The sequence below is a fragment of the Telopea speciosissima genome, chromosome 3 (genome assembly GCF_018873765.1).
Source record: "Telopea speciosissima isolate NSW1024214 ecotype Mountain lineage chromosome 3, Tspe_v1, whole genome shotgun sequence".
Lineage (NCBI taxonomy): Eukaryota > Viridiplantae > Streptophyta > Magnoliopsida > Proteales > Proteaceae > Telopea > Telopea speciosissima.
In genome coordinates this window covers 59156708-59177965 of record NC_057918.1, presented here as the reverse complement: position 1 = coordinate 59177965, position 21258 = coordinate 59156708, and the positions used below count along the sequence as shown (strand labels likewise).

The window sequence follows — 21258 nt, the reverse complement described above, 5'->3', positions numbered from 1 at the left end:
TGTTCATTAACATTGAGCGAAAAAATAGAACAAAAATAGCTTTTGGCCAAAACACAAAAATGGGTCAAGAGTCATTTTTGGTTTTTGGTTTTTGATTTTTTTCAATCTTTTTTAAATAGAAACAGGCTCCATAAACGATACCAAACACAACCAAAAACGTTTTTTAAGGTAAAAATAAAAAATAAAAACTATACCAAAGATAGCCTAAGAGTTTTAGTTTCATTATGTATTTTGGGTGCTTTTATATTATCTTGTTGCTGGAACCAAGTGTTCAAGCCTCCTGTTGACAGAATTTGTGATCTTATTGTGAGTTAGGTTTCTAGAGTCCTAGCTCTACACTACTGTTTTACTAAAGTTACTAAATCTGAATACTGTTTTCCAGCAAGATGCTATTTTCATGTCCTATAGATTACTCCAAATCTGACCCTTGGATTGGCCTGCAATTTGACTGGGACATTCCTAATCATACCTAGTTCAATCAACCAGACTTTGACCCTCATTGGATGATCTCTGATGAGGTTGCTGATATTGCTGTTTTGGAGGGTTATTGAGAGATCTGCTATTCTAGATTTTTATAAGCTATTGATTCCCAGCTTTGGGTAATTAGATAGTCATTAGGCATTGCACCTGATAACTCTTCACTAGTGCAGTCATTGATCTACATTGCACAACCAACCATAGCAGTCTACTCTCCCCAGCCTGTGACCTAGTGGTGTGACCTTAATTCCCTCAGGTGCACTGGTTTCTACTCTTTTTTGTTAATTAACCCCCAAAACATTGCCACATCCCACACATCCATTCCAACATCCTCATCTCAGAGCAATTCTATGTATATGGTATGTTTCTTGACAGCCACGCATTCTTCCCCATACAGCATGGATGCTTTTATGCAATCCTACAAATACATAAAACTTATTGATTTAAAAACGAATTAAGTATCAATGTGGGTAGGAGAAAATAAAAATATGAACAGATTGTAGCAACTGTCACATAATCTGACGGAAAAAGGGAAGCAAGTGTATGAAATAGTAATGTTCTGATGACAAAACATTATGTATTACAATTCTGACAAATCAAACCTTGCTTTCTTGTCAATGACATGATAAACTAAAAACAATAGACCATCAAAGAAAAAGAAGCAAAAAAGAAACGATTACCCTGTAGTTCTTCCATGGAGCATGCCATACAGGACGTGGCCATTTGCTTGGAATCCTTTCCATTAGAGCAGAAGTTGATGGATTTCTAGGAGATATCAAATTAAGAGTCGTGGTTAACAAGCACATCTTCAAGGATTGAATTGGGTTAAAATAGCAATAAGACGATGCAATCAAATGTCAAAATGCCTAGTAGAATCTACTAAAACCAGAATGCGAAAAGCTTAGGAGAGTCTCTGTGTACATAAACAATTGGAAAAATTGCTGCACATGTGCAAGTACATAAGGTGCTCAATCAGACATCCTTGTCCAAACTACACCGGACTAGGCCTAAAAGATTAGTACATGCCACAAGACAAGTGGCTCTCTAGCAAGTAAGCTAACAAAAGTAATGAAATATTCATGCGGGTGGCTACTTAGCAAGAAACTAAAAGAATGAGTGACTAAATAACCTGCCACCAAAAAACCTCACCCATGACCCAACACTACCCACCCCCCTCCAGAGGGGAAAAAATAAGTTAATAGTAGAACACTAACACAATCTTTGCAGCTTATGCACGACAATCGTGTCACCAAAGAGCAAAGAAAGAAAAATTGGCAACCACCTTTCCGATGAACCAGGAAGAGAAGCAAGTGCCCCAGCAACACTTTTATCTGAAAGACTCGCATCATTTCTGAAAAACATAAAACTAGTAATTATTCAACTTATAAATGCTTAAATATGTAAAGAGGTGTCCATACAGTTTGAAAATGAATAAACAAACTACAGCGGCAAAGGAGAAAGACATACAGTTTTATTGGTTGCACTGATGGACCAACAACTAAAGCATTTTGATCACCTCCTTTCTGCATATCTTTAGAATTTTCAGTTCCTGCATAGAACAATAATAAGCAACAAAATAAAGAATATTTTATGCAAACTGCCTGACAAAATACAACAGTACACTATCTCTTCCCATTAATCTTAAAAAGTCAAAGAAAACACTGCTATTAAAGTGGTAAATGGCACATCCTATGTTTTTCCTTTGCAGTTCCAAGTTCAGCTCAACAAATCTATGCAAATTATAAAACTATCAATTTATTACAAAAAATATTCTTAATGCACTGAATTACCTCCTGTCCACTAAGATTCCTCAGGTCTAATCTCTCATTAAAAGAACATAAATTTCCTTCGAATATACTTAAAAGAAAAGTAGAAACTCCCAAACCATTGTCAAAAGTTGCAAGACTATTTTTACAAAAATGCCCATTTAAAAGCAATTGATATTAAACAACAATAAAGGGCAATTTTGTATGGTAGAACTTAAATCTTAATTTGATAAAAAGGGCAGGATATACCTACATACCTCAATTGGAGGTTGATTTCAGGTTCTTTCCAATTGTTGAAACAATGGGATCATACATTCACACAAGATTTTAGTTTTTAACTCTGATGTAAATAAGTCACTTAGAGGGCTTATTTTATTGAAAATAAGCTTGGAGTTGGGTTATGTAGGTGTTGGGCTTTTGATCCCATGGGTTTATTTTGTAATTGGCCAATTTAATGGGCCTAAAATATGGGTAGAAAATAGGAAACAGGATTTACTTCCTTAGTTTAGTTAGAGTCTTATTTTGAGTTTGCTTTCTTTATTATTTCCTTTTCTTAGTCAATTTAGGTTACCTTATTAGTTAAGGACAGGGTTAGGCCTTTCCTTTTTAGTGTCCAAGTCTATTTTTGAGTCTTTCATATAAGTTTGTAAAGGAGGCCAGCATTGTACACGAATTTGCTAAATGAAATATTGGCTTTAGCCTTTGTTAAAAATCCTGAGTGGCCTTTGTTACAAATCCTGAGATTGGTTCGGTGAGATGCCTAGGGTGAGCTGAGATAGCCATCCCCTTCCCCAACCCCCTCCATCAATCTCCAATCAAGCTCCAATCAAGTTTCAATTCTGCCATAGCCGATCTCTTGAAGAAACATATTCAATTGCTGGAATTTCTCTGCAAGGTTCAAGATATTTTCAAACAACAAGTCTGAAATTGAAATTCTGCAATTATTCTTCTTCTCTTCTAGAAGGTCACATGCAAGGTGATTTTCGTGAGAATTCTGCCCAGCCAAATCTAACTATTAGAACCTGCTGAAATTTTGATCGAATCTTCCTCAACCCTAAAAGAGACTTGATTCAAATTTCATTACCATCCACCCAGCCGATTGTCTGAAATTACCTTTTTACCCCTCAATCCTATTTCTACTAGGATTCCTCAATAATTTCAGATTTAGTCAACTGATTTAACTATAACTTTCAGCATCTCTGCTCTCCCATATAATCCACACTCTCCTAACTTAACCCTAACATCTAACCCTAGGTCCCATCAAACCCTAACCCTAATTTCACATAATTTGACCTAGCCGATTTTCCCAATCCATAGCAGATCCTGGTTATTGGTTCTAGTTGGTCTCCTACCAATCTAGAATTACATTATTCTCCTTTCTAGTTCCATACAAAAAATGGTAAAGACTAAATAGAAGGTAGTAATTCGTGAAAACAGGTCGTGCTATGTGAAACAAAGACACTAAAAGAAAATATATACAGTTGACATTTTATATTTATTAAATTCATTTAAGTTAATGAACATGTATATATAATAAGTACAAACCTAAGATGATTGTTATAGGAACTCATAATTGCATCTTCATCATTAGAACTTTCGCAGGTGTAAATAAGCGATTGTAAAAGAAGAGGCAAATAGGAAATGACAGCCCACCGGGAGGGGGGGGGCGAGGGAATATGTCCCATATTGTTGCCAGCCATTCTCTTATGGGGTTTGCCCTTAGTCTCTTCGATATCAACACAATCTATCATTACCAGTTACCCATACTCATACATACACAAAGAGAGAAGAGCCAGTACCTGGAAGGGCCAGTATTTCAGAAGTTCCAGAAGCTTGATCTTGTCGAGTTGAACTAACTTGACTAGCCGGCTGGGTTGGCAAGTTTCTGACTGCTCCATATTCAGCATGCATCTTTCATTGAACCATACATATAGTCAAAAGGCATAATGCTATTGTCATTAAAAAGAAACAGTTTGAAAAAAGAAAAAGTATGATAGAGCTATTACTACCTGCAACCCCCAAAAGAGTTGTAATAAATTATACAGTACTAGAGATTTTTTTTCCAGGACGACTCGGGAATTCAAACTACATAAGTAAATTGAGAAATCAAATACCGCAATCATATTTGGCAACTTAGGCTCCATTTGGCAACACTCCAGCAAGTGTTTCTAGTGTTTTTCTGTTCTGCATGAGTGGAAAAAGGGTGGAAACACGTTTGAATGTCCAGATCATTTTTCTACTCTCCTAGAGTGAATCGGGCATCTGGAGTAGAAAAGAAACAGAAAAAAAGTTGCTTCTTTGTTCACAAAACACTTTCAGAAGAATCGCAAGAAATAAAAAAGATTTGGGACTCATGGCACGTCTTGCATCCATGCTTGTCCTCAAGCTTGTCCTTGAACCCTCTAATACTGCAAACGTCACTCCTCTCCCATTCTCTTTCTTTCTCCGACCTTCCTCTCTAATGTCGTTGCTGGTCATCTCTTTCAAAGTTGTCGTCAGTAACCGGCCAGCGACTTAGTCTTCTCTCCCTTAGAGGCGGGTACGGTTTCGCGTGCCACCATCTACCTACACCTCCCTGTGGCACACACAGCTGCTGGCCACACCCTTGTGGGGCATGATCTCCCTCTGCCGCGATTCCCATGATGCATGCAGCCCTTGGCCACACCTGCTTTGGCACGTGAGGCCTGTGGTCGTGCCCTTGTGGTGTGTGTTGCCCTTCAAGGTGGCAATTATTCAAACCAAAAAAAAAAAATTAGGGTTTTGTTGTTTGAAGGAAGGAGATGACGAGAAGATGAGTGAAGGGATCCTCTCTTCACCCACATTCTTAATTTTATGAGCTCGGTATTTAAAAAGTGTTTTGTATGCATAAGCCTATAAGGATATTAAATTGGAGCTCTAAAAATTCTGTTTATATTAAAATTAAAGTGAACCTATGTTTTACCACATGTATTATACATTGATGTTAAAAAGATGGTTTACTTAGTGACATAAACATAGATGCTAAAAAGATGGCACGATCTCCCTTTGTTGCGGTTCCCATGATGCATGTGGCTATTGGTCGTGCCTGCCTGTGGTCGTGCCCTTGTGGTATGTGTTGCCCTTCAAGGCGGCACTTGTTCAAACCAAAAAAAATTTAGGGTTTTGTTGTTTGAAAGAAGGAGATGACCATTTGAGAAGATGAGTGAAGGGATCCACTCTTCACCCACATTCGTAATTTTATGGGCTTGATATTTAAAAAGTGTTTTTTATACATAAGCCTATAAGGATATTAAATTGGAGCTCTAAAAATTCTGTTTATGTTAAAATTAAAGTGAACCTATGTTTTACCACATGTATTATACATTGATATTAAAAAGATGGTCTACTTAGTGACATAAACATTATTTTTGGTACTTTGGGATTTTATAAATTCAAATACACCATGCTCTATTTTTTAGATGTACATAAGATGTGTATTGTGTCTTGACATGAGATGTCATTATTAAACATATACTAAAAGTTAGTTTATGCACATGTGTTTTTGTAATTGTTACTTTTCACATATATTGAAATTAAATTGTGAGGATCATGTACATTATGATGACTATGGTTATGGGATACAAAATTGTAATCATGAGATGCATTATGTGAATGGCATGGCATGCATGTGGTGATGTATGTAGTTTTTTCTCCTTTCTTTCTCTCTCTTCCCTCTCTCTTTTTGTAAAGGATGTAATTCCCCTCAGGCAGCCCAAGTAGTGGGTTGGTTTCTTAGTTTTCTTTATTTAAAGAGGTTGTAATTAATAGAATTAGCTTTTAATTTTATTTGATCATGATGAGATCGTGATCATGGATCGAAGTCTTTTCAACGGTAATGATCGAGAAAAGATTGAAGGAGTTGGTTGCTTTCTTCAAGTGATCAAGACCTTTTATTTTAAATTATTTCCCTGTAATTGTTATAGTGGATGTAATTTATTTGCATTTGCATTATCGCATAATTAATGTCGTGTGCGAATGACAATTGGGGCTATGTTACTCCCGCCCATCTTGCAATCAAAGTGAATTTGCATTAGATGCAAACTCCTGTTGATTGTAGATGCAATCCTATAACCACGAGTTCTTTTATTTTTCATGTGATGGATGGATATATGAATGGCCGTATAATGGTGATATAAGTATGCGTTCTTGTTTCCCTCTTATTAAAGCAAGTATGATGGGGAAAACCCTAACTGGTGGGATTCCCATGGCCTCCCTTAGTCGGTGGGTATAGAGGTCCTATTGACCTACTCTTGCAAATGCCAATAGGATAATGCTTCAATAGTTTAAACTTTAAAGGAACAGACTACAATCATCTCCTATGTTATAGGTACAGGATATGGTTAATGGGAGATGTATTACAATAGTGGACATCAAACCCACGATGTCATAATTCATTCCGAGACAAAAGATATAATGATATACAATTGGCTTGAGTGTGTGTCAGCTGATAGGAATGGGTATGACACTCAAATGGCCTAAATTTATTGGAAGTCTTCGTGATGGACAGAAAAGTCTAATCAGCAAACATGTATGTGATGAACTCCATTCGGCTAAGTCATGTACAAAAGAATTGATTTGTTCCAATACACACCTCAAAGCTTAGAGGGAAGATTAGGGTATGGGTAACAATTGATTTAGGATTTGCCCCTCCCTTTCAATGGTTTTAGATCACGCTAATTTATTGTCTTGTACATCATGTAAATATACTATCATGTCAACCCAAATCAACTACCCTACCCTCAATAAAAACCACATTTTGACAGGCATTAATTATGTTGACTAGAGGATGAACATTAAGTTACTCCCGACCAAGGTCTAATGTCCGTCATTGAGCAAGATGAACCGTAATTCCATGAAACTTGAAAGCAGCCTATGAGTTGTTTCGTCAAAATAACTTTAAGACCAAACTCCTAGTTTTGAGTTCTGTTAATAACACCATTACTGATTCTGTTAAGAATCTGACCTTAGCCAAGGACATGATGGAGGAGTTGGAAGAGTTGCATCATCAGCTAGTCACTCTCCTCCATAGCACTAAGATGACTCCAGGGATTGACCATGTCATGAAATTGAGGAATTTATTCCAGGAACGGAAACCCTAGCGATATCTTTTAAGCTGAATTATAAAACAGATGTTACACTCTACTCTCTCCCTCAGGATATCTACGAATTTTTTTCTGTGAATTACAATATGAACAAAATCTACGTAAAACTTCCAGAGTTTGGCAACATATTGCAAGAGGTAGAGACAACATTAAAATAACAGAAGATGGAGGTCTTAACGACAGAAAAGAAACTCAATTCCTCTAAGTTTAAGGCAAAAAGAAGAAGACCAACAAGGGTAAGACCCTTAAGGTGGTAAACCAAAGAGTTCAGAAGAGTAAGAAACCTGAAAAGGGGCCTTACTTTTATTGCAAAAAGGACAAACATTGGAAGAGGAATTGTCTTGCTTACCTGGCATCTTTGAAGAAGCCGCCGAAAGAATGTATTTCTGAAACCTTTGTCTTTTATGAATCTAATTTGTCAAAAGAACCATCTAGTTTGTGGTTGGTGGACTCTGGTTCTACCACTCATATTTGCAATATAATGCAGGGGTTCAGGCTAGCAAGGATGAGGTTTGTCTTAGACTCTCAGGATGGGTACCGGAGCTGAGGCCGCTGCAAAGGCCATTGGAAATTTTAGTTTGTACTTTGATAAAACAGTTAGTTTTGAGAGATTATTTTTATATTCCTTGTTTCCGTTTCAAAGCTAGTTATGGATGAATATACTTTTCGATTTAGAACTAAATTATCTATTCGGTTGAATGGTTCTTTAATTACTACTGGCTTCTTAGATAACGGATGGAATCTCTTAAAACCTGTCTTTGAAGCAAATGAAATCTCTAATATGCCTTTAAAAACAAAATCAGCTCAAGATAATTATACTTATCGTTGATACCTTAGGTCAGGTCATATTGGAGTAGAAAAGATAAATAGATTGGTAAAGGATGGACCTTTAGATAGTCTAGAGGTAAAACCTTATCCAACCTGTGAATCCTATCTATAAGGAAAAATGACCAAGAAGCCCTTTCCTAACAAAGACAAAAGCATGGTTTAAAGTATCGGTACGTATCGTATCATATTAACCGATACGTATCGGTATCGGCCGGTACAGATACGATACATACCGATACATCTCTTTTTTTTTTTAAATGGATTGTCTCGGATTGTATCGATATGTATCAACCGATATGAGACGATACAATACGATACGACCATGGAAAATGAACTCGCAAGATCTCGACGAGTTTCTTGCTTTTTGAAGTGGTCGAGACGAGATGCTAGGCGAGTTCAAAAAATACACCATCTCGAGCGAAATCTCAATCGAGTCGAGATCTCAACCCGTCCCAGATTTCAACCTTTTTTCCCCTGTGAGCCTCTGCTGCCTCATTTTGCACCTGGATTTCAACCTCATCATGACTATGATTATGGCCAGAAGAGCACCACTTCCGAATATAGTAGCTATGGTCAGTTTGGGCAGTCAGCACTTGAGTTCGACAATCAAAGCACTGGGTCAAGTTTTGAGGACATATTCCCAGTCCCAAACCAGCCACACCCATACATGCCTCAGTATGACAGTAGCAGTGGATCTCACGTCTCATGGCAACCGGCTCTTCTATACCCTAAGATAGGGGACTTGGAATATGTTGATGACAACACTTATATGAGTATTGTGGCAAACTATGTGCAACACTATAGCAGCATTATAACATGGGAAGAATATGTGGACCGAATCGTACTGAATGAGTGAATACAGCACATTTTATGGGATGATAGATCATAGATGTAATATGTTAAACTGATTGATGTATTATTGTACACTAACATTTCTAATGTTTATTTAAGTTGTTTTACATTAATTGAATGCTTTGATTGCTTTCTATTACTAAATTATGTGTAGAATAGAGTATTATAGTACGTCGTCGCCTACCAACCTAGGGTCCGAAATGAAACTCCTATTTGGACTTTGTTTTTGCAAAATCTGATCATGTCATTGTGTTTAAATGGCTTAAAATAGGCCGAGTACCAAGTTTCAGCCCCAAAATAGGTCTAAAACCCATCGAAACCACCCATTGAGTTGGAAAAAAAAATTTACCCCAACCCAACTCGCTATTTTGGTTGGTCGAAACCTGTACTCAAGACGAGTTCTTCTTTTATGGATACGACCAATACATATCGATATGTCCACTAAAGGGTTCTCTGGGTGCTTTAATACATAATTACATATTGATATGTATTGATACGCATCAACCAATACGGCTGGATACATACCGATACGTACCGATACCATTGATACATTCCATAAAAAAGCCGTATTCACTCATAGACTCAATACAACTCATATTCTAACAGAAAATGAAGGAAAACTCTCAACCAAGAGACTAAAATCTTGCATTTAATCTTGGTTTTTCACACTTTTGGACTGAAAAATGAATCAAGGAGTACTACAACATCATCCTTTGCATCATCCAATACTCTTCATGGCTATAGACGGTTATAACATATAAAAAACAAATCTTTTATAACAATTTCAATTTAGGGCACTTGTTTGGTTATAATTATTCTCTATTTTAGCATTTATACATGATATATGTTATATATTGCTTATTTATATTGTTTTTGTGTCCAAAAGTGTATTTCCATGTGTATTTTGACCATTTTCATGCGTTTATATACCTTTTGATACGTATCTCCGATACGATACGATACGATACGATACGTCTCTTAAAGTCGCCCGACCGATACATTACCCGATACCGATACTTTAAACCTTGGGCAAAAGAGCTGAAATTTTGTTGGAATTAATACATTCCGATGTATGTGGACCCATCAACTTTCAAGCGAGAAATGGATACAAATATTCCGTAACCTTCACTGATGATTACTCTCGATATGGATACATATACCAAATGCTCTGCAAATCGAAAACCTTTGAAAAGTTCAAAGAATTCCGAGCTGAGGTTGAGAAGCAATTGGGTGACTGCATCAAGTGTCTCGGAGCAAATCGAGGAGAGTACTTATCAGATGAATTCGGGGACTATTTGAAGGAAGATGGGATTATATTTCAGTTGACTGCCCTAAGAACACCTCAACAAAATGGCGTTCAAAGAGATGAAACCGAACACTATTAGATATGGTTCGGTCCATTCTTAGCTACTCAGAACTACCTTTATCGTTTTGGGGTTTTGCCTTGGAGACCGCCATCTAAATCCTGAACAAGGTTCCAACAAAGTATGTACCCAAAACACCCTTTGAGTTATGGTAAGGGCACAAGCCCAGTCTACAACATATTAGGGTGTGGGGTTGTATTGCACATGCTCGAAAGTAGCAAACAAACAAGTGAAAATCTCGTACATATAGATGTTACTTTCTAAGATACCCTAAAACTACTATTGGTTTTTATTTCTATAACCCTGTTGATCAAAAGGTTATAGTGAGTAAACATGCGAAATTTCTTGAAGATGAAATGATTTCGTGTAATCAAATCCAGTGGTCATAAAAGAGCTGTATAATGACCAAGAACCTTCTGCACCTGTAGTACCTCTTGTTGACATACCCACTTAAGGAAAACCCTAAGAGCCTCAACGTAGTAGGAGGACCATCAGGCCTCCAACTCGTTTGACTCTTACTAAAGAAGATTAGAAAGTGGAAGAGTTCCACATGGCGTCTGACTCTTCAAACATGGATCCCTATACTTACTATGGGGCTCTAAAGGATGTTGATTTTGTCAAATGGTTGGAAGCTATGCGCACTGAGATTGATTTCATGCATTCTAACCATGTCTGGACTCTAGAGGATCCACCTCAAGGCATTAAGCCCATAAGATGCAAGTGGATCTTCAAAAGGAAGAAAGGCGTGGATGGTAGTGTGGAATGTTTCAACCAAGACTGGTGATGCAGGTTCATCATAGAAATTGGCTTATTTCTTTAGAAATATATCTAAGGTTGAGTTATATACATGTTGGTCCTTTGATCCCAAGGGTTTTCTATGTACTAGGCCACTTTAATGAGCCTAAACTAAGGGTATATAGGTTGCATACGGGATTAGCCCAATACTTAGTTTATTTTTATGTTTTTAATTGAACCGGTTCAAATTGGTTGCATTCAATTGGTTCAATTTAAGTGATCATGTGAATTGGTTAAGTGGTCATGTGATGTCCAGTCATGTTTTGAGTCTATTTCCTTTAATATTTCAGTTTCCTAGTCAGTTTAAGTTACCTAATAGGTTAGGGATAGGGTTAGGCCTTTCCTTTTTAGTGTCTAAGTCTATTTTTGAGTCTTCTATATAAGTTTGTAAGGGAGGCCAGCATTGAATACGAATTTGATTAATAAAAATTAGCTTTATGCTTGCTGCCATTGCTGCTGCTCTTTGTGAGTGTATATCCTTGTGGATCTCAAGGTGGATAGGGTGGGTGGACTCCTGCGACTCCTTGCGTCTATCCAGTACCGGGAGGTTCTTCTTCTTCTTCAAGCTGCTACTGCTGCCTTTGAAGGAGATCAAACCAGTAAGTAATTTTAGTTTCCTGCATATATCCTTCCCCTCCATCCATCAAACCCTAACCTCCATTAAACCTGCAACTCCTACCTTAACTAGGACTCTCTCATAACTTCAAATCTGTCCATCAGTTTCAAACCAAACTTCCAGCATACAACCCCCACACTTCTCCCTACACTCGATCCTAAACCCAGCTCATAACTCCCACTCTATCCCCTCCATTCCTCCACTCCATTAAAACCCAAAACCTGCAACTCAATTCTGTCCAGAATTGCTGAATTTTAAAACCTTCCCAAATCCTATTATTTTTAGACCATATTGACCCCTTAGACCTGCCCATTAATACCCTATAAACCCCTTTCCCAATATCCAACCCAAACCCTAGGAATTGACTTAAATCCTAGTGCTGTCCATTCGAACCAGCAACCCTTTTGTTGTTTGGTCTTGTTATTTGGCTCCTAGTAGGTCTCCTACCTACCTAGGATTACATAAACTGGTGGTGAAAGGATACACTCAGAAAGAGGGTATAAACTATGATGAGACCTCAATAGTGTCGATGATTAAATCCATCAAGATTTTAATATCGATTGTTGAACACTATGATTATGAGATATGGCAAATGGATGTATAGACCGCTTGCCTTAATGGACATTTAGATGAGGTCATATACATGCATCTGCCAGAAGGTTTTCTTTCCCCAGGGAAATAAACAAAGTGTGTAGACTATTAAGGTCCATTTATGGACTCAATCAAGTTTCCCGGAGCTAGAACATCCATTTTGATCAAATTGTCAAAAAGTTTGAGTTTGAACAAAACATAGATGAACAATGCTTTTATAAGATAGTCAGTGGGAGTAGCATCTGCTTTCTTGTCCTCTATGTGGATGATATTTTGCTCATTGGGAATAATGTGGGGTTACTTTCATCTGTAACAGTGTGATAATTCGAGATATTCTCAATGAAAGATCTTGGTGAAGCCAATTACATCCTAGGGATAAAACTTTTAAGAGATCACAAGAATAGGATGTTAGCCTTATCACAATCCACTTATATTCACAGAGTGTTAGATAAGTTCAACATCTAAGATTCCAAGAGGAAATGTCCCTCTCAGACATGGAATCACTCTTAAGTCACAATGCCCTCAAACTGTTGAGGACATTGAGGCTATGAAGAAAATCCCTTATGCTTCAGTTGTAGGGAGTCTCATGTATGACATGTGTACCAAACCATACATTTGTCATACAGTAGGGATAATAAACTGTTATCAATCCAATCCAGGACAAGAACATTGGACTCCTATCAAGGGGATCCTCAAGTATTTAAGGAGGATTAAAGATTACGTCCTAGTTTATGGTTGTGATCAGTTGTCAATTGCGGGTTACAAAGACTCATATTTTCAAATTGACAAAGATGACAAAAAGTCCTCATCTGGTATGATTTTTATGATGGGTTGTGGAGCTATAACTTGGAAAAGCGCCCAATAGAAGTCAACAGTCGATTCCACAACTGAAGCTAACTACCTAGCAGCTAGTAAAGTGGCCAAGGAAGGGGTTTGGCTAAAGAAATTCTTGATAGACCTAGGGGTGGTCCCTAAGCTCGTCGAGCATCCCATTTCATTGTTTTGTGACAACATGAGAGCTATAGCACAAGCAAAGGAACCTAGAGCTCATCAAAGGAACAAGCATTTGGAACGGAAGTATCACTTGATTCGTGAAATTATATAACGTGATGATGTAAACATAGCTAAGGTTGACTCTGCATAGAATCTTTCTGATCCCTTGACAAGGGGTTTGTCGCCTATTGTTTTTGATAAACACGTTCAGAACATGGACATAAGGTTTATATGGGCGATTGTCTTAGATTACAAACTTGGTTATTTAATTTAAATTGTTTAATTTATTTTGATTAGCATTATTATATATTTCGAGCTCAATGTGTCCATAGGCTTGTCAACCTAAGACTATTCACCACTAGGGTCAAATTTGAACACTCTGTCCATATGGTAGTCATACTGTGTGCACTTAGGAATCTTGATTTCAAGACACAAGTGTGAGTGTACAAATAGTATGTACATTGAACTGGATCACTCGAGAATTTCAAATGTAATGTATTATCAGTTTATAAAGAAAATGAATCTCTTAAGTAGTTCATGATTAGTCCCTAGACCTAAGGAGTCCTTATCGATGCAGTTACGCATTGTGCGTTTTGATGTACCAAAGGTTGATGTCTCTTTGACTATATATCGATGCACTGGATTCGCAGTGTTTGATTGTACTCAAAAGAGATGCCCAACATGGAATCCATTGCCCATTCTTTTGGTAAAATATCGAGGAGAGGGATTTTCTATATTAGATTGGACTTAAATCCGGATCCAGTAGCATTTATATATATAAAGCTGGCATCTATTTTCTCGAACTTGTTGAAAATATTTTCTTCTTGGTCCAACCAGGTTTATAAAAGCTGTGAAATGACTTTTCGGTTCATTAGGAATTTGACAGTATTTTACACATACCCTATAGTAAATCATGCGATATGTCCAGTGGGGGATTTATGCATGCATTTACTACTCTCTTTGAGTATTGATTGTCACGTCTACTGAGCAACACATGTCTTGGTTAACCATATATTTAGAATACAGTATAGTTAAGACACATGGCATGCTAAGTGGAATCCCAATAGGATCCTACCCTTTCCTTTAAGTTCAACCCATATGTGCGAAGCTGTGGATCATGAATTCTTTTCGTGATCTAACTTTTCAATCCTCATATGAGAGAAGATCTCCTATTAGGATGGAGGAGATTGTTAGGAAAAGAATGTTGATTCCTAATAGGAAAGGCCGGGGGTAATTTTGGAAATTACCTAAGCACTGTGTGCAAGAGTTTCACAATATATATATAGATACATTGTGAAACCCTAACAGATATAACAATGCACAACACAGAAAATCGCAGCCTCCCTCTCCAGAAAATTTGTGCTCCCTTTCTCCCCTCTCTACTGGTTTGAGTGTGTAATTAGGGTTTTAGAGAAAATCCAGTTGATCGTGGAGGAGTTTGCATAGAAAGGAATGCAAAACTGTACATGTTCATGGGACTCACTGTGAAAAAGCTAAGATCATGTGTAGGCTTTGCATCTATGAAATTCAGGAAACGATCAAAACGCTAGGTTTTCATTGGTTTCTCCCTCCAGTTGCTTCGATCCGTTTCGTTTTCATGGGATCTCCATCATATACATTATTTTCAAAACAAGTTATTTGGCATGAATTAAATTTGAAACAAATGACAGAATAAATTGTTTAAAATATCACTGACCTTGTAGCTGATCCGTATCTTCTTGCTGGAACAAAGGAGAAAACCAGTCAAGAAGGGTAAATTTTACATTAGTACTTCAATTATACTAATTACTGAAACTTAAAATATGCTGAAACAGAAAAAGGGGGGCGGGGGGGTGACACTGAGAGCAAGACCGAGACAGCGAGCCCGTAAAATCAAATCAAGGAAAACATCTGGTGAACTGTGGACCGGAACTATGACTTCGATATGCATTTAGATAATTAAAAGAAGCAAAGGAAACAATACCTTTCAAGATCAGAGGGCGCGTATTGGCCATGGATAGGAGAGAAGAGGTCGAGAGCTCTTTTCAGGGACTTGAAGCTTAGCTTCTTGAGAGACTGCGGCTCTACTGGCTCCATATCTAATGTTGGGCCTGGCATCTCTCTCTCTCCCACTCTTAGTCGCGCTTCCGTTCTGGGAGAATGTTCTTTTCACAGAAGTGCTCTTTTTCAATTCTATGCTGTGAGAATAATCTCATGGAAGAGAAACAGTGTTTGGTAAAACTGTTACACTTCTGTTCCACGAATAGAAAAAGAACAGAAACAGTATTTGGCAGACATTTTACAAAATCACTTCTTTTATACAAAAAATTACATAAATGTCATTATGTTCATTATCCTTAAGAACTCATCTTGTTCTCTTTGAGACCATTTTGCTGTCTCATTCAGCAGGACTCTTGATGAAGATGTCATTTTGCTAACATTGAATAAAATATATTTAATTAGTTCCTTAATTGATTTACAAACAACAACCATCAATACAAATCCTATATTTCTAACATGCTATAAACTTCATCAATCATTGAGTTCTAGCCTTCAATTGAAATTGAACAACTTATAATTTTTATCATGCATTAACATATAAATATGAATATTAGCTATCTCATGGGCAATCAAACAACTTAAATCTTTTATATAGTTCATGAAAAATTTTTAACATCTAAAAGGAGTAAATGGGGCAAAGGGCCACAACTGCATGATAAATTTTTCCTCGGCTAATTTGGATTGTAGCAATGACTGTCAATGAGCAATGCTAGCTTAGCTTGTTTGTAAGCTTGGTTTGCTAGAGATGAGCCCAAGCCTTGGCTTAAGCTCAATCAGCTAAAGAAGCCTGACCAAAGATGTAGTTTGTATGTTTGGCTGTATCCATTCTCTCTCTCTCTCTCTAGTCTCTATCCCACTTTTCCCTGGTCTTCTCTCCCCCCCCCCCCCCCCTCCCTATTGTGTCCACTTTCCTCTTATAAATGTTAATTATGCCTTCTTCGGTTCTAAATCACACTCGGATCATTTACAAGTATTCTAAAACACAATTGCTCCTTCCCACCCTTGGGTGATGGAGACTTGGGGAGTTGAATTGAAATCTGAAGAGGTGGAGGTGGTGGTGGAGGTTTGGTTGGCTACGGTCAATTCCTAGCGAAGCACCACAGAATTTAAATTATAAGATAATCAAGGATTAAGGGGGGCTCTCTCCCAACGAGGTCAAACCCCCCAAATAATCCCAAACTCTATAACCCCACTGGCCGACAATTTGTTCCACCCTTCACATGCAAACAAAAACTGAAAATCCCCTTCTCTTTCCTCTGGATTTCCGCTCCATTTTCTTCTTTTTTTCCAAACATCTCTCTCTCTCTCTCTCTCTCTCTCTCTCTCTCTTTAACAACGATGATCAATCAGACCCAGAAGATAAAGCTGAGCTGAGATGCAAAACCTTAACTCATCTTTCTTGGGGTTTTGGATTTTCCAGTTTCAACAGAGTTTTTGTTGGAAATTTCAGGTAGGGGATAAAGAAATAACGAGGGGAAGGGCTGTTTCTTTTTGGGTATTCATTCTCGGGGTTTTTCATTTCCATGGAAGAAACCCTAGTTTCTTCTTTTCCGATTGTAACTCCCTGAAATCTCAGGGTCTGTTCACACAGGGAATATCACCTCTTCTTTCGTTTAAGACCCCCTAACGGTAAGGCAATGGGTATGAAGCTCTTCTCTCGTTTAAGAACCCTAACGGCAAGGCAGAGAGTCACCTCCAGGGTTCAGAGGTTCTGATTGAGAGAGAGAGAGAGTCACCTTCGATTGCTGTCAAGTCCAGTTGCAGAAAGTCACCTTCGATTGTCGTCAAGTCCAGTTGCAGAAGGGGTCGTGCTAGGGAGAGTCACCTTCGGAGATCGTAAAGTCCAGTAATGGAGGGTTGTGAGGAGCTCGAGGAGGACAGAATGGCGTGAGAGGAGAGACACCCTTCTCACTCGAGTGTGACTTCTTTATCGGGAGTAGCTTCTCATTTTTCTACCCTTTTGCTCTTTAAGTTGTGGCGAAGAATCGAAGAAGCTTCAATTTGGTGTTTCTCAATTCCTGGTCTTTTCATGTTTTTTGAACCGGTCTAGTCTTGGAGAACACAAGATTGGATCATGTGTACCAAACGCAATTCTATTCTATATACACTCTCGTAGAGCGAAAAAACACCAGAAGCACTCTCCAGAAGTGTTAGCAAACGGGACCTTAATTTCACACGCTCCTTACGTTGCCCTCCAAGCCTCATTCTTTCTCGTTGTTTTTATATCGGGTCCGCTAGTATTGGATGCATTTTCCTTTTTTAAGGTCTGCGTTTGGATTGTATTCTAATTCTCTTTGGTACCGTTTTTATTCTTGTTTATGACCTATTTAAAGAAAATGAGTAATGAAAATAGTTTTTTTACTGAAAATAAAAAACTGGTAGCTACTTAGAAATAGGCCTGATTTGGTATGATGTTTATTTCAATTTTGAATTGATTTCATGAAATAGTCAACAAATGGATTTTTTGTCAACAAATTGAAGTTGTTTTTGTTGCATCAATCTAAAGTATTTCAAGAATTATAAATTCATTAGGTAATTCAATTTCTAAGAAGAGATTCACAATTGGATTTTTTTGGGGGGAGGGGGGAGAGTTCTCCACACCTCCAATGGGAAATGGTATCATCCATAGAGGGTTTGCATGGTCAAGGGAGGAGAGAAAAAATAATAAACTATCTATGTGAAATGGCATACAATACATGATAAAAATTTGAGCAAATTACATGCACCCTTTGGTGTTTGAAACAATAACAGAACACCTAACCTTTTGGGATTGGTGTGTGGGGATTGGTGTGTGGTTTGTGTGATTACACTTTCATCAAAAAAATAAATAACAGAACACCCCTGTAGTTTTCAATTTTTACGTGTTTCCCTCTGATGGTTGATGATGTGACTGAGGTGTTAGTTTTGAAAGGCAAAAGATAGTTTTACCCTTTTTACATCAGTGACTAAAATGGAGTACTATTTTACCCTTATTTACATCTCCTTCTCCAAACCAAAAAATCCCTAAATTTATTTTTAGGGTTTTGCTACACACCATCTCCGGCGAAGTTGCAGAAGACATCTCTGGTGGACCTCCCCTTGCCCAACCACCATCTGGCGAAGATTAGTCTCTCCACCGCCCCTCTTTCTCGAATTTCAAAGACCTACACCTTTGAATCCAACTGAACACACATCCCTAGAACTGCTCACCCCTGTATAGTAGCATCAGGGTAGTTGGAGAAGGTAACTTGTCTACTGGTACCGTTCTTGATTCGTTTCATTTGAGTCTTCCCTCTCACCATCTCTACAACCTTTTCTCCTCACTCCCTGATACAGTTATAGAATCGCAAAACAAATCAATAGTAGTAGAAAGGTCTTTTTTGTTGAAAAGTACAGCAGAAAATCACATAGCAGATCAAAAACAAAAAGCAAAAAATAAAAAAGCCTCGACAATGGTGAAAGCTTTCTAATTATAAAAAATCTCTCCCCAAAGAGGAAAAGAGACGACGAATTGAAATTCTCACCAAATCAACCAAAATTCAGAAGAAAATGGCTTCCTTTTCACCTCATCCCTAAACATAAGGAAAGATATTCCCCCAAGGGCAACCAAGAAATGGAAAAGCTTCCGTTGGAGGATCAAATAACATGGAGACAACTCACACACTCGCCCTCACTTGCGTACTCGCTCTCTCTCTCTCTCTCTCTCATACAAACACTTGTTTTTTTTCTAAATTTCCTTTTAGTTTTTAACTTCTGTATTTTATTTGCTCTCATTCTAGCTTGGTAGCTTTTTTTCTAAAAACAAAAAGGGAAAGACAGAGTTGAGGGACTTTGATAGAAGTTATAGCAGCAGAGTGGAGCTCCCTCACTAGTAGATACCCGACGATGATTTCTTTCTTAGCAGTTCACCGGAGAAGAAAGAGATAGATGGAGGAAGATGCAAATGGAGCGTTGGTCTTGGGGGAGATGGATTTGGGTTATGGGTTGTCTCATAAGGGTAAAATGGTCAATATAAAATTTTGAAGGGTAATATGACCATTTTAAATGTTTAACTACACCTAACGGTTTCAACTTAACAGAAAGGGTTTTTTTGTAGGCCCCACAATCGTCCAGGGGAGATCCATGTAAAAGTTGAAACTACAAGGTGTGTTTTGTTATTGTTTCAAATGCCAAGGGTGCATGTAATTTGCTCTACAAATTTTTGTTCAAATACTTGATAGTTTTTAATAAAATATACCAAAACGTTACATGAAAATAAAAAACAAAATAGACATTGTGTTCATCCTCAATCACGTTACGCTTTCTCGATTTGATCTGCAATTTCTTTACAATATGTTTCTCATCGCTGTTGCTATGTGCCACCCACCACATCTGCAATGTTCACAACCTCATCATCATAATTATCACTATCGTCTTCATCATCGAAGTCTCCCCTCTCTACTTTTTCAAAAAGTCAATTTGATGCCACTTGCTTTCTAATAAAATTGTGTATGGTTACACAGGCAATCACCATAAAAAATTTGTGTCTTTTTTTTTGGTAAACCAAACTTGTGTCTTGAAACTATACCGAGACATCAGCTTTAGAACAGGAAAACACATATTCAGGACGCCAAATGCTCTCTCAATAACGGTTATTAACAATGAGTGTGTAAAATTAAACAACTCCTCTACTCCTTTTGGTCTTCTACACCAAAAATCATGTTGATGATATCAAATATTCCCGAAAGGTGCTATATACCTAGCCGTATGTGTGTATCTAGAATCAACAAGATAGTATTTTCTACAAAATTAAACATATAAAGTTATAATTTAAAGTGTCAAGTCATATAAAAAAAATTGATAGTTTTCTTTACAATTATCATGTAAAACGTCACCCAATGGCACATGGGGAAATTTAAAATGACGAGTGTTCATGGCTTCCCATAATATTCGATTGTCATGTGCAAGGAAGGTGAAACACATGTCAAATGAACATGTAGTACAATCATTTTGGGTAACTTCATTCTCTCTACTTGATCTATATAATACTTTTTTGTCAAGTGAAAGTAATGCGCTTACATGTGTTCCATTTATTGCTCCAATGCAATTCGCAAAGAACGGATTATATTTCCTATTTGATTTGAACTCTGGTGGTGTCTCCTCAAATGAAGATGGTTGTATCAACTCTTGAGCAAATATTCGTAGTGCTGCCAATGATGAGTTGATTTCGATTATGTGATGAATCCAATAGATGTTGGGGCCTCCAAAGCCAATATATGTAGATGGTTCATAATGTTTTAGGCCACTTTGGTATAGTTTTTATTTTTGTAATATATCCTTTGTTGTTGTTGTGATTAGTCAGTTCATGGAGAACACCTAAGCAGGTCGATTGGGAGGCAGCTTGTCAGTATATGAGGTACCTTAAGGGTGTCCCAAGGAAAGGCCTTATTTATCGTTGTCATGCTCACCCAAGTATTGTTGGTTACTCTAATCCTGATTGGGTTGGTGCTAAGGGTGATCAGAAGTCTACTGCAGGCTATTGTACCTTCTTTGGTGGTAATATTGTTATGTGGATTCACCCAAAAAAATATATATATTGTTATGTGGAGGAGTAAGAAGTAAACCACAGTGGCTTGTTCAAGTGCTGAAGCTAAATAAAGAGCCATGGCTCATATGGCAGCTGAATTGGAGTAGCTTTGGCCTTTGTTCAGGAACTTGGTTATTTGGTTAGCAAACCGATAGAGATGTTTTGTCATAATCAAGCAGCTATTTACATTGCTAATAATCCAGTTTTTCACGAGAGGACAAAGCATATTGAAGTGGACTGTCATTTTATTCGGGAAGCAGTGATGAAGAAG

General features: G+C 37.6%; 1 protein-coding gene across 3 annotated transcripts in view; it reads right to left on the bottom strand.

The window, feature by feature from the left end:
- LOC122654388 (protein pleiotropic regulatory locus 1) overlaps positions 1-21258 on the bottom strand; it is a 45992-nt gene that overhangs the window by 24328 nt on the left and 406 nt on the right. The window contains exons 1-7 of one of the 3 annotated variants that reach the window (XM_043848455.1): positions 19104-19127; positions 15366-15505; positions 15099-15123; positions 4043-4154; positions 1945-2026; positions 1760-1828; positions 1158-1242 (exon numbers count right to left, since the gene is read on the bottom strand). In XM_043848455.1, coding sequence (XP_043704390.1) covers positions 1158-1242; positions 1760-1828; positions 1945-2026; positions 4043-4154; positions 15099-15123; positions 15366-15499 — 507 coding nt within the window. In that variant the 5' untranslated portion in view covers positions 15500-15505; positions 19104-19127. Of the gene's footprint in view, positions 1-1157; positions 1243-1759; positions 1829-1944; positions 2027-4042; positions 4155-15098; positions 15124-15365; positions 15506-16735; positions 16760-19103; positions 19128-21258 lie in introns of those variants that run through there. The other 2 variants (XM_043848457.1, XM_043848458.1) reach the window with 2 other exon arrangements.